The sequence below is a fragment of the Rhizophagus irregularis genome, chromosome 4 (genome assembly GCF_026210795.1).
Source record: "Rhizophagus irregularis chromosome 4, complete sequence".
NCBI classification, from domain to species: domain Eukaryota; kingdom Fungi; phylum Glomeromycota; class Glomeromycetes; order Glomerales; family Glomeraceae; genus Rhizophagus; species Rhizophagus irregularis.
The window spans coordinates 4,869,896-4,885,035 of record NC_089432.1 but is presented as its reverse complement, the minus strand read 5'-3'; the positions used below and the strand labels follow the sequence as shown (position 1 = coordinate 4,885,035).

Sequence of the window (15,140 nt, the reverse complement as noted above, 5' to 3'; positions counted from 1 at the left end):
TCTTGTTGTAAGTATACTATTATCTTTTATTATTAACTGAATATATAGATTTTAAAAGATTTAAAGCTTAAGCTTTTATGTAAAAGGATATTATTGTAATTAAATATTAAAATATAAATTTTAGTAAGAAATTTTATTTATTATTAATTTATTAATTATATTATGTGTAAACCTATAACATCAATGAATTTCTGCATATACAGACCTACAGGCTTACTGCAAGCACTTCATCTGCCGACATATTTTTATCAATACGGAATAAATTTAAATAAATACATTTTATAAACTAGTTAGCGTGGAACTATAGCGTATCACGCAGAAATTTCATCTATAGTGGACATTTACTTCCGAATAACTTAAGAAAATTTTTCGAATAAATTGGAAGTTAAAATAATTCTACCATCCAAAAGTGTTATATTAGGCGAATTATGCATGATTATTAGGCCCGTTTGTTTTTTTCTGGGCATTTTTTTTTGGCCGCGGTTAAGTGGGCATAAAAACATCATGTACATGTATTTACGGCTATAGCCCGAATTGTAATTCTATTCTATTTTATGTGTCGTAAAAAGTCGTGTGACCGCGTGACATTTGGCACCACATTTATTTTTAGAAAATATTTTATATCGCTTTCGTCATATTTTTTACTAAAAAGCTCTGGAGTAAATTTTTCATTACACAACTTTGAATTATTAATGAGGCGTTAGTTCATTTAAAATTATGTGTGTAGATTAATCACTCATTATTCTTCATTCGTTTTTGTTAGGAAGGACAAGATTTTTTTATTCTGTTGATTCAATCCAATTTTCTTTTCTTTTTGCAGTTTCAGTGAAATAGTGGGATTAGGATATAGTTATTTACGTCAATCAGTTTCGTATAAAACCGTAATTTCATTGGAATTTCTTTTTAGCGCCAACTGTTAAACGCATCTTGTTGTTTCAATAACTACGCATAAAAAGCCATTAGAGTCAAACATCGATCCACCAATAAATACGCTTACCAATAATTTACTACACATCAGTTTTATCTATGTCCAGTTTTCCTTTTATTAATATTTCGGAAGACATGATATTTTTGACTCTTTCAGCTTTATTTTTTCTTGCTGGTCCAGTGATATTCACCGAAAAAATGTATGTATATAATTGCTGCGCGTGATTCGAAATTGCCAATGATCTCTTCGCACATGATTCAAAAATTATTTCACTGTCGGAGCTCAACAAGGCCAGGCAAAAAAAATTTTATCAATGATCACGGCAGTCAATGACATGACTACAAGACTTAATACTATCGAAGAAGCCTACCATAATAAAATCAAAGCTTTCCAATAAATGAATGATCATTCAATTATTAAATTAAACATCCAAAAAAAGATAAATTTATCTTTCAAGTCTAAAAATGTTTTATTAAAAATATTTAAAATTAATACCAATCTTTATTTTATCTAATAATTTGGTTAGATCTTTGACTGCATGTAGTTTATTATCATTTGTGATCTCAAACTAACGCAAGAGCACTACAAAGTCTGCGTCGCATAACCTATTGATGATACAGCAACCTTTTGAATAGGGTGTATGTCACACAGTAATCAACAATTTATCTCCCAGAAACAAGCGAAGACACGATAATACAAGATGTCCCGCTCGGTGCTCGCAATATTAGTCGAGAGATGGTGTCATTGAATAATGTGAATAATGATCTTGATATTGTACGGTAAGTATTAATTAATTTCAATTTATTATTTTAATTTGTATTTTTTAAAAAAACGTAATATACAGGATACTAATTTAAAACTTTTTTATGTTATAATAATTTGTAGATATAGATAATTGTTTCGAACTTGTCAAATGATCGACATAGTTTAAAGTAGCTCACGATATTTTCAACGTTAAATTATTATTTTTTGGAATACCGTCGTTACTGCGGTACTGCGGTACTGCGTCTAATGGTCCTTCTGTTTAGTGAAGCGTAAATAGCTAGGCTGTTATTTTGCAATAAAATTTTCCGTTCAATCATATCATTCTTAATACCTTTTTCAGCCAAATTATTATTCATTATGTCTGACAATATCGAAATGCGAGATAAATGAATGGATTAATTGGATTGAAGAAGCTATCGTTAAAGAACATTTGAAATTTTATGAATACAAACAATTTAATAACTTTTAACAAATTGATGACGAAAGTTTTGGAAGACTGTACCATGCAAATTGGAAAAATTCAGAAATATTATTTGCGTTAAAATCTTTTTTTAATCTTGACAACATCACTGTGAAAGTAATTATTCGTGAGGTAATTTAATATACAACAAAAAATTTTTTTTTATTCTGTTTTATATATTTATTTCAAAAATTTGAATTTAATCATTAAGTTAAAAATTCAACGCGAGGTAGATCTTCACGATAATACTATGCTACAAAACTCGTGAGGATTTGGGCCCATTTTTTTCTTCTATATTATTTTTGATGTAATTGTGTATCTGATATATGAAAGATAAGACTGATTATGAAATATTATAGTATTAAGATATTATAAAAAAAAAACTCTAATTTAAGTTAAGAAAATTCTCATGATTTTTTTTTTTTTGCTTTTAAACAATGGTTAAAGAAAACTTGTGGGAATTTTTCTTCCTTTGAACAAATAAATATATTTATAATAAAAATAAATATTATGCTTGGGGTAACATGTTCATAATTTTTTGATCAACATTGACTATACTAAAGGCGTATCGTTGGTGGCAAAATATGATTTCGTTTAAAATAAAGTATTGATTTATCACTATTGATATGATAAAAAATATATACTTGATAGTCTCCATATAAATAATTTGAATTGTGTAACATGAAAACCCGTGCCATGATATTAAAACCCTGTGACATACTTGCGCCTGATCTATTATTTTACGTAATAATTTCTTTCATTCAAACTTATTTTTATTAAACATATACAGTATTTTGCGATCCATCATTACATCCTAAAAAAAAAAATAATAATTATAATTCTACAGAAACTCTTCTCTTGGATATTTTAGTAGAAATAGTAAATTGAATGGTTTCTTATAATCTTTCATGTTTATTATTCGCCATGTTGTTTATTCAATTGAAAATAACTAAATTGACTTTTCATCAATCATGTATTCTTGTTTATATTGATTTTTTAAATAAGATTTAAAAATAACAAGTAACAATCATTGATTTTGTTTATCAAATTAATCAATAATCAAGGATATTATCTATTCATTATTGCCGTTTTCAAAATGGTTGAAATTCGATAATTTATATGAGGTGATGACAAAAACACAAAAAAAACACACAAAAAATTATATCAAAAAAACACACTCAAAAAACACATGTAATGTGTGTCATGTAATACGAGATCACAAAATCTTTTTTTTTTTGCGCTAAAAGCCTTTAAAAGGTTGGAATTGACACCAAAGCCACAAATGATCTGCGATCACGTGACCAAGACAATATTTAATTGACATTCGTTTTTTATTTATTTTTATATAAAATTTACAGGCCATGCACAAAATGAATAATCCAAGTTAATAAAGAATTTGAATATGTTGTTTAGGTTAAATTTTAATTATATTTACCCACACCAACTATAGTTCATTACACTAAATTTCACTTAAATAGCGTTCAAGATAAAAAAGACTAATCAATTAAATAAATTTTATTAAAACAAAATCCCATAATATGACATAACAATAAATAAACAAACTTTGTAGCAACTTATTAAAAATATTTCTCCCTTTTCTTTCTATTCCAAGGCTATAAATATAAGATTTTAATTATTAATTAGTTAATAAACTTTTAAGTAAAAAAATTATATAGATAGAGTATTTCCACATAAATATTTAAAGTAGTGCCATAAAATACCATTTTACTGCTTCCCAAGAGAACTGAGAATACTTTGGTTAGTTTAGTTGTAGTGTGATTCTAGTGTAGTGTCTTTTTTATTCACTGTGATCTAAGTGTGATTCTAGTGTGATTCAAGTGTGATTCAAGTGAGATCTTGGAGTTAAAGAGTAAAAATACCAGTCTATTTTTGACTAAACCTTACAAACTCATAGTATACACACGTGTTTATTGAAATATTAAAAAAAAAAAAATATAGTAGACTATAAAAAAATTTAGACTTTAATTTCGTATATAAAATTTTTTTTTGTGTTACATGATCGACATCGATTTCAACCATTTTGAAAACCGCAATAAGTATGACAATCAAATTTGTTAAACACAAATTGTATTCTCTGAAAATAAAATAAAAATAAAATAAAAAAGTAAAAAAACGTAAATTATTAATCATACTAAATAAGTAAATGGTAGTAATATTTTTCTTTTTTTGGTTTAAGAAGAGGCGTAAAATACATAAATACTACATCTCATTCGTCTCTAGGTCACAAAATTAATGTGGGACAGCATGAAATTTTGATCGACAATTTGCATTTTACTAATTTATCAAATTTATCAAGTGAATGAACTTAAAATAATTCATTCTTTCATTCTTTCTTATTGATGGCCACTTTTCGATATGAATTAATTGGTGCAACAATTAATAGAACAACAACATTAACAGATACTAATATTTACAATGATATACACAACCAATTTGAATTTCAAAAACAAATAGTCCTTGCTGATAAAATTCTTACAAATGATGAAAAAACTTATGCAATAAGATGGATAACTAAAGGTTATGATCGAAATAAAGTTAATTTAAATTCAGGAACAAAAAGAATTTGTGAAAATTGTAAGCAAGAATGTTTAGCCACATTATATTGTGAATATTGTGTTCGAAATTATTTAAAAGAAGATTTTTCAAATTGGACATCTGGAAATGATGTTATTGATAATTTAATACAGAAATGTCAAATGGAATCACTCATGCCGAATAATATAGTTGAATGGATCCCATATAGTAATTTAAGAAATATTAAATATTTAACAAAAGGTGGATTTTCTGAAATTTATACAGCAGATTGGATTAATGGAGAATATGATGAATGGGATTCTGAAAAAAAAGCAATTAAAAGATTTAAAATACCTGGAATACAAAACATCATAGTGACGGAAGTAGTACTTAAAACGTTAGAAAATGTTGAAAGTGCAAATCAAAGTTGGTTTGAAGAGGTTTGTATTATTGTATTCTATATTTCATGAAATTGTTGTAGTTTTTTGTATTAGCACTAGTATTTTTACAAATTATGGTCTTTTAGGCTAAATCACATTTAACTATAAGTAATAAATGGGCGGATGTTGTTCGATGTTTTGGTTTAACACAAAATCCATCAAATGGAAATTATTTTCTCGTAATGATGAAAATGGATATAGATTTAAGAAAATATTTACAACAAAATCATAATCAACTTACATGGAAAAATAGAATTAATATTACTTATGAAATAATTCTTGCACTTTATTATATTCATAAAGAAAAAGCAAATCATAGAGATTTACATTCTGGAAATATATTATATTCACAATCAAATGATCGGTGGTATATCAGTGATCTTGGATTTTGTGGACCTGCTGATAAATCTTCAACAAGTATATATGGAAATCTTCCTTACATAGCACCCGAAGTTATTGTTGGGAGAGAATATACTTTTGCATCTGATATTTATAGTATTGCAATTCTTATGTGGGAAATTTCATCTGGACAAACACCGTTTATAAATTATGAACATGAAAATGATATTGTAATGAATATTATTAACGGTATAAGGCCAAAAATTGTGCCAGGAACTCCATTGGAATATAAAAATTTAATGAAAGAATGTTGGGATGCTGATCCATTAAAAAGACCTGACGCTGATACACTTTGTGATAAAATACAAAAAATTAATGTATATTATCAAAATATGTCAGATGAATTATTCAAATCAGAAATGGATAATTTAGAAATGAATAAAGTAGAAGAAAATTATATGAGTAGCAGATTATCTACAAGTAAAATTCACAACTTTGAAAATCTACCTGAACCAAGAAATGCAACAGAAGGTATAAGTGTATAATATTTATTAATCAATATATTTATTTTAAAATACATTATTAATGTTATCTTTTTATTATAATAGAAGAACAAGAAGGTATAACCATATAATCTACTATTTTTTGATTACTATACTAATTTAGTTTTAAATACTTTATTTTACTGTTAATAGTGTTTCATAGTAAATTGTATGATTTTAACATTCCTAACAATAGTAAGTATTTAATAACATTATAGCGTTGAATTATCGTTTAATATTTGATTTTTTATTTTAGTTGACGACTTTAATAAATCAAATGAGCAGAATAGTAGCAAATTATCAAAAGTAATTACTATTTTTAGAGGTAATATATTTTAATTATTGTCAAATCGAGATTGATTTATATATTAATTCTATATCTTAATTTTTAGATAGTAATAAAGAATTATCTAAATTATTTAAAAAGTTGCAAATAAAGTCAAATAGTAAGTAAATTACTAACAAATAAAGTTACTATATCAATTTCATTTATTAAATGCGACTTTTATTTAAAATTTAGATGACGAAAAAGAAAAAACTCAAAAATATGTCGATGGTAGGTGAAAATTTTACGTAATAACAAACAATTTTAATACTATTTTAATTCTATTTACTTATCTATTACAGATGATGATGATGAAGTATATAATAATCCAAACTTTCATTCAAAAGAACAAGATGAACTGGAAATTCCTGATGGTAAGCTCTTAAAATAAGTAGAAAAAAATAAATTTCTTTATTAAATCAAATAATTAATCTATTTTTATCTTTAGATGGATTTTAAATTGTCTTTTGATAAATCAAATTAACAATATTTTCTTTTTTATATTCTAATTATTATCGCTTATTTATTTATCATGGATTATTTAAACACTAAGACTAGAGTAGTAAATGTTTTACAAAATTCTTAGTTTGTAATTTAAATAATTTTAATAAATTCATTCAAATTATTAAATGTATTGATTTAGGCGAAAATTAAGTATCTTAACGTAAATTTATGTCGTAAACATTATAGAATTATAGAATCATGAACAGATTATTTCATTCGTTATACATGAATTTATTAAAACAAGTTGAAAGAATAATCAACCTCATGAATGTATAACAAGATATTGTGCATACGTTTTATATTAAAAAATTTGTTTTGATTTTTTCTTGTTAATTCCATAAAATTTATTATATATTTGCATGATCAATATATAATAAAATACATAACTCTCATAATGATTAATAAAAATTTTTTTATTGTAAATTACTTCATTGATGCATCAAAATTATTTATCTATAGCATAAAAGTAGGAATTTCAATTTGTTCAAACAGCCAACAGAAGCTGTACTAGTTTTAACTATTTTACTATTTTTAAAAAAATTACATGATCAATCACGTGATTTATATAAACCAATCATTTAATAGAATTTACCCATTAAATACGTAGTCCCAATTACCGATACCGTTCAAGGTTAAATAAATATCAGAAATGTTTCCAAAATCTCAGTGAACATTATAGTAATCATCCACCAGTCAAGCGCAAACAAATGAAAAGATTTGCACATAGTTGTCACCGAATATTTTCCAACACACCCGACAATAAAAAGTCCATTGTTACGTCACAATATGGAAAAGTTTTACGCGCCAGCAGACAATTTTTTATTTGATAGTTCTCACAATGTCGCTAAATGCATTCACCACTGGTCAGCTAAACCGGAAACCAATACTCGCTCTACCTTCTTTACTGCAACGCAAATGAACGTCACTCATGAGGTCGATACCTCTGAGTAGGACTTTTCAATTTCTGATGACTTGCACCGCCCTGAACATTTGGATGCTTCAGATTTTCTCAAACCTCAGACATCTAGACCGGCTTATTACACATATGTCCCAGAGATACACGGGACTATCAAAGAAACGTTAAAATATAATTCGGACAATGCACCTTACTTCGGCACCTCCGTTCACAAATTTCATCGGAGGAGATTACAAATTGATTATTTAGATAGTTACCAAGAGCGTCATCATAACAGAATGACTTCGTGGATTCATCGACGGCACTCTTCTACGAATCCTAAAGTTATCGCCAAAGCTGAAAGAGATTACAGCAAGTTTACTCTATCATTTAAAGATCATGTTAAAGAACAAGCTGGACGACATTATCGCAGTGATCACAGCGATACTTCCGACGATACTAAAACTTTAGAAGCGCGACCGTTAAAGCGCGCCGTTTATAATACTACAAACCTGGATCACAACAGACACCATGCGTTTAACAAGAAAGCTAAACGAACCCTTTCCTCTATAGAAACGGGGAAAGGCATTTTCGACATTCCTTCACCATAACGATCCGTCTCTCAAAACAACCGATTGATTTCGAATAGTGTGAATCAATCCACCTCTGACAGTATTTACAGGTGGCGGCCTTTACAAGGCTGAAAGAATAATACGGCAACTTTTCTTTATTTTCTTTTTCCTTTTTCTTTGGTTGCGTTCCTGGTTACTTAGGTACCGCGATTATGTTATCGACACCAGAGTGGCGCCGTCTTCGGGCGGTTTTATGTGTGTAATAGTTTAGAATTTTTTTTTTATTACTTTTGTATGTTTAAATTAATTCGTCTTACCCATGTGCTCCTTTGGATATAAAAATAAAAATAAAAATAAATACGTAGTCCCAATTTTAACGATATAATAAAATAACTTCTAAAGGCCAACAGCCCAACACTCTATCAATAAATATTTTGAAGGAAACTAGCAAAGTAATGGAAAAAATATTTTTTTTTTTTTATATAAAGGTAACGTACTGTATATACATATATTTTTTTTTTTAGAAAAAAGTTACATTAAACTTTTCAATCTATTTAGTTGTTTTAGGTCTTTTTAATGGTCTTTTTTTTAGAATCCTGTTCTTCATATTTCCCATCAATCCAAATTGTTGTATAAATTCAGAAAAGTAATGTGCTATAATAAACGATTTAAATTGAAATTTAGTTGTATTTATACAATAATAGTATATACATCCAGAGAAACAGGTACGGCAAATGGAGAAATCATACCGGTTAAAGTTTCATATATAAAAAACAATAAAGCACAATGCCGTAAGAACATACCATAACCAAATAAATAACACCTTTCTTAATACGTCATATGTCAAAATAGGTTATTTGTTAATTTAATAAAATTACGTAAGTAGAAATATAATACTTTCATAATATTGAATCATTCAATTACATGCTATTTTTAAACTCCATAAATAGTAGAAATATACAGTAGAATGAATTAAACTATTCTAGTCATAGTTATGATTAATTCTAAAAATAATGAGAATATTTTTAACTATAATGTCGATACCATTGCAAGTATAATTCTGATTTTAATCTAAGAATAAAAAATAAAATCAATAAAAGTTGTCTTTAAATTTTAAAAATAGATAGTAGAAATATGTTTGAATAATTTACCCTCAAAAATTTCTAATTCGTCCTGTTCTTCCGAGTGAAGATTCGGATTATTATATGTATCATCATCATCATCTAAGATAAAACCACAATATCATTAATATTATAATTTTATTTTTATTTTTTTTTAAAAAAAAAATGATAAAATAATTTTTTTCACCATCATTCATACTAGTATTCGTAACGTAATTTTTTCTTATATAATTGAATTCTCCTTTATTGTCAATTTGTATTTCTAAAATTTTTTAAAAAAATTAGAATATTAAAGGGTCCGAATAAAACATTAATTTTATAAATATTATTACCTTTATCTTTACTTAATTTTATTATCCTAAAATTTTCATCTATTGTTTTGAAAGCAATAAAAAATAATTTTTAGTTTCTAATCATCAACGCATACCTAATTTCTATTATTGTTAAAAAAAACAATTTATTACTTTCTAAATTATTCGAGTAAATTCTTTCAGATTCATCCTTTACATTTTTACCTAAATTAAATTATTATTAGATCATATAATTTAATAAATTATACATTAAACATAATATTCTTACCAATTATCACTTTAGAATCATTATTCTCGGGTTGATATCCAGATATATATCTTAAATGAAGTTTTAAGTTATATTTTTAAATAACTTTATTAATTTCTCAAAAAAAAAAAAAAAAAATATTGAAGTAAATACACAGTGAAATTCGATAAACCGGATCTATCGGTTCCACTAAAAATATCCGGTTTATCGGGATATCCGGTTTAGCGAAAAAATTTCGATATATTGAAAATCTATTATATTGAATTTTTAAAAAATTTTCATGCTAATAAAACTAATATACACTATAATTTGATTTTTTCATCTAGTTTTAAGTTATAGAGGTCATGAAAATGAATATAAAATATTTTCATTGAATATATAAGTAATACTTAACTTCAGCCGGAATTAAGATTTTTATAATTCCGGCCAAATTTAAGATTTACCGAATCACGTTACTTAAATTTTATTGGTTCCCAGTCACGTGATCCGGTTTATCGAATCATTTTTACTATAGCTTGTTAGAAAATTGATCCGTTATAGCGAATATCGAGCTTTTACTAGTAAACTCCGGTATATCGAGCCTATTTTAATATACGTGATTTGGTTCCAGCAAAAAAGTCCGGTTTAGGCCCAAATCCGGTTTATCGAATATCCGGTTTATCGAATTTCACTGTGTACTTACTTGCTATCTGGAATAATCAAATCTTGTTGAATACTATAGTAAGCTTCTAAAAAGATAGTTAGTATTTAATTATCTTATTACTAAATAAATTAGTTAAATTACCTTCTTTGCTCTTCTGTTGGTTCAAAGACAATAGATTTTAATATTATTAATTATAAAAGAATTAATAATGAAATATAATATGAAATAATTTACCTTCAGTAAAATTCCTTGGTTCTGGCATTTCTCCAAAAATGTGTATTTTACTAAAACTACTGATTAATGAATTCACTGAATTGAGACTAATATTCATATTTAAACAATCTAACTGTTCATCATTATTATTTTGATAACACAATTTGTTGATTTCAAAAATTTCATTATCAAGATGGAAAATATTAGGTCTTTTTGTTGAATCAGCATCCCAACATTGTTCCATTAATTTTTTATATTTTAAAGGAGTTCCTGGTATTATTTTTGGTCTCATTCCATTTATTATTTTTAATGCAAGATCGAAATCATTATCAGAATTAATAAAAGGTGGTTGTCCGGATGAGATTTCCCACATAAGCATACCGATACTATAAATGTCAGATGCAGGGGTAGTTCCTTTTCCAGCAATAATTTCTGGTGCTATATATGGAAGATTTCCATATATACCATTTAATGGTACATCAGCCGGTCCACAGAATCCAAGGTCACATATATAAAATATTTGACTATTTTCATCAAATAATATATTTCCAGAATGCAGATCCCTATGAATTAATTTCTCTTCATGAATATTGGAAAGTGCAAAAATTATATCATCAGCAATTTGAATTTTTCTTTTCCATGTAAGATTATTACTATTTTGTCTCTTAAATTCATTTTCATTTTATTCATTACAAGTACATAATTTCCATTTGATGGATCTTTTGTTAAACCATAACATTGTACTACTGATCCATATTTATTGCTGATAACAAAATGTGATCTAGTCTGAATTTTTAATATGAGATTTGTTAATTTTTTTTTTTTCAATAAAATCGTAAACCTTTTTATTTAAATTAAACATTACCTCATCAATTTCTATTTGTATTTTCTATATTTTCTAGCTTCTTTAATACTACTACATGTGCACAAACCCTTTTTAATTGTTTTTCTTTTGAATCCCATTCCTCATATCTTCCATCAATCTAATCTGCTGTATAAATCTCAGAATATCCACCTTTAGTCAAATATTTAATATTTTGTAAATTATTATATGGTATCCATTCTATTATCTTATCAGGTGAAACTGTTTCCATTTGACATTTTTGAATTATGCTATCAATCTTTTCATTCCAGATGTCCATTTTGAAAATTGAGCTTCTAAATAATTTCGGACACAATGCTCACAGTATAATTCAGCTAAACATTCTTTTTGACAATTTACACAATTTCTTTTTGTTCCTTTATTATCAAGAATTTTAAATCCATCAAAGTCCTTACTTATTATATTTATTGCTCCTAACTTTTCGTTATTTGTAAGTGATTCGTCTGTTAGAATGATCTGTTTAATAGATTCATATTGTTCTTCTTCATTTTTATCATAATCTATTAATATATACGCTCTGTTAATTGCGGCACTAACTAATTTATTTCTATTAGAAGACATGATTTATATATATATTATTATTTGAGGGTGAAAGTTATTTGAGTTGTTGAATAACTGATTCTATATAAAAAATAATCGAGATCGACAATGTACACAACGTATGTCACACATTCATGTAGACCTTTTATAGATAATTAAAAAATTGTTAGGTATCCCTGTAAAAATAACCGAGATCGACAATGTACCCATACCATATTCATGTAGATCATTCCTTTTATAGATAATTTATATACTGTAGCCAGTAATTATTTCCTTTTTTGGATACTGGCTGGCATTATTTTATTCGTTGGCTTCACCTTTACCTATATGAGAGATTTTTCTACCGGAAATTTTCATTTGAACAGCATATCAGTAGGGCTTTTACATTTTGAAAGGCCAGAAAAGTTCAAGTCTTCAAAGATAAGTAAACAATATTATGTCGTTGCGAAAGAGTATATAATAGGACTCAAAATATACATAAAAAGGAAAGGTCAGACAAAAAAATCATAAAAATCTTCTTTTTTTAGATAATGCCAAAAGCTATTAATTTTTTTAGGTAATGACCAAAATTATCATAGTTCCGGCTCTGAAAAATGCGTATGGCTAATAATAAAGTCCTTCAAACTTTTTATGTGTTTCGGGTAAAAAAAAAAAAGAACCCCATCTAAATTCAATTGAGCTAACTGCAAATGATATTACATTACTATAATTTCTTTTCATACTATAATGTTTAATAAAAATGATAATTTTAGATCCTTTAGATGATGTTAAGTGAATGTATATAATTTGAGCCATCCAAAAGTATATCTAATAAATTCAGCATTTAAACATACAAATTGTTAATTTTTAATTAAATTAATGCAACTAAACTTACGCATTTTTGAATTATATGTTTAACAGTAACACTATATTGAAGAACTGATAAACAGAAAAATTTAATTTTCTTAGTTTATGAGCCTTTATCATATGACCACTTTCATTATAAACGAAAATATATATGATGGTTCGAATTTATTTTCATTAAAAAAAGCTGACTTATAACGTTTCAAAGTTAAAATTTTAATTCTTAATTAGTATTTAGCTCTTGATATATATTATTTCTTTTTCATTGAGATAAAAAATCAAAACATTTGTTTTTTTTTTGTGCAATAATGGCGCAGTAAAGCTTACAAGTTCATAATAAATTAAGTAAAAAAGCCAGCCACACAAATGTCATTAGTTCACCTTTTATTTAATAAATACCCTGAGAATTCGTCGGAGAATCATTGAATCAAAATCTAATGAGTAATGATAAAACCATATTAATCATTTTTTTCGTGTACTGATAAATTACGCGATTAATCACTTTGGAAAAATACACTGCGGATTCAAGTTGGCCTGATATATGTGGTAAACGTGAAGACTCTTCACACCTCGAAGTGATACAAGGTTGAAAAACGAGGTATTACCTCATCAGTGTCGTGTAAAAAATTTTTTTATTAATGCATATATATATATATATATATATATATATGTATGCGAAAAATAAATACAAAAGTTCGGGGCTTGCCCGTGATACATGACGAATTTTATACATTTCTATCCTAAGCCCTATCTGCCCCTAAATTCTAGTTCGATTTTTGCTTGCTTCTGCGCCTCTTCCAATAACCATGCAATATGTCCGAGAATTCTTTCAACATTTCTTTCCATATCCTCATTACCATACACAACTATTACCGGCTTCGATAGTTTAAATGTTAGCCTATCTTGATCATCAAGTAAACATTCTAAAAAATACCATTTTCCGCATCCATCTGTGACAATTCAATTCCAAAAGTCTTGCCCACAAACACACTTTCCTCCTTCATCTCATCTGCCTTACGCTTACGGTTTGATAAAGCTGATTCAAGTTGAACGGCATTCTGAGCATTACCCTTTAAAAAATCTTCGTTCTTTACTTCTGTTACGCCAACAGTTTTTGCGGTTTTGAAGTAAATCTATTGCGAAATCGACTGGGCCATGCCCATTTGGTCCTGTGATGTTTTTTTCTGGCAGGTGATTTATCATAATACATACGATAATATATAAAAAAATCAAATAAAGCTGACAATGTTGATAAAAAGTACAAAATATCTTGACCAATAAATATTAACTGAATTATCAATTACGAGAAAAATCTATATTAATGATTAGACATAAGATTTATAATTTATTTCTATTTTTGTGAGACAAATTGATGAGAGGAGTTGTCCTATGATCAAAATAATTTATAACTGCGATGCATCACAGAGAGTTCTATACTAAAGAGGTTATTAGTTAAAGCAATATAATAAATTTGTTATTTCTGTAAAAACTCCGTAAAAATGAACTTTTCACGGATCCATTCACGGAAAATGTAAATAATTCGATAAATTTCGATGATATAAAGTTATTAATTCCGGACATATGAGCCTTTTTACGGAAAAAGATGGAATATAAAAAACGGATCGACTTTTTTACAGGGGCTGTTAACGCGGGAATACTATATAATAAAAAAAATTAATGTCTAAAATAATAAGTTAATATAAAAATTAATAAGCTTACTAAAGCTAAAATTAACCATTTCACTCTATTTAATATATTTACGATAGCAAAGATTACAAACTAAATTTTTATTTAAGCAAAATAATCTTTTTTATTAACTGATTTCATACATATACTATATGTTTATTTGGCGAAAAATCATACCTGATATATATAATAAAGCTTACCACATTAATTATCATACTCGAAGTCCTCATGAAACATTTTGAAAAAACAAATATCATACATAAAAAATAAGAGTAAAAAATGCGCCCGCATCATAAAAAAAAAGACTTTAATATAAATCTATCATATTTCCGACTTTTAAAACTTGTA

General features: G+C 26.7%; 2 protein-coding genes across 2 annotated transcripts; both read left to right on the top strand.

Annotated features, from left to right (window-relative positions):
• Positions 1 to 5,901: 5,901 nt before the first annotated feature.
• OCT59_024362 (uncharacterized protein) lies at positions 5,902 to 6,793 on the top strand (the record flags this gene model as incomplete). Its single annotated transcript, XM_066135385.1, has 8 exons — positions 5,902 to 5,998; positions 6,076 to 6,087; positions 6,163 to 6,204; positions 6,266 to 6,334; positions 6,402 to 6,455; positions 6,530 to 6,565; positions 6,637 to 6,708; positions 6,783 to 6,793. 8 exons carry the CDS (start codon positions 5,902 to 5,904, stop codon positions 6,791 to 6,793), a joined length of 393 nt encoding a protein of 130 aa, XP_065991411.1.
• Positions 6,794 to 8,032: 1,239 nt separating this feature from the next.
• Positions 8,033 to 8,344, top strand: OCT59_024361 (uncharacterized protein; the record flags this gene model as incomplete). The annotated part of the gene is made up of 1 exon (XM_025327825.2): positions 8,033 to 8,344. The coding sequence occupies one exon, from the start codon at positions 8,033 to 8,035 to the stop codon at positions 8,342 to 8,344; it is 312 nt and encodes a 103-aa protein (XP_025169328.2).
• Positions 8,345 to 15,140: the final 6,796 nt, after the last annotated feature.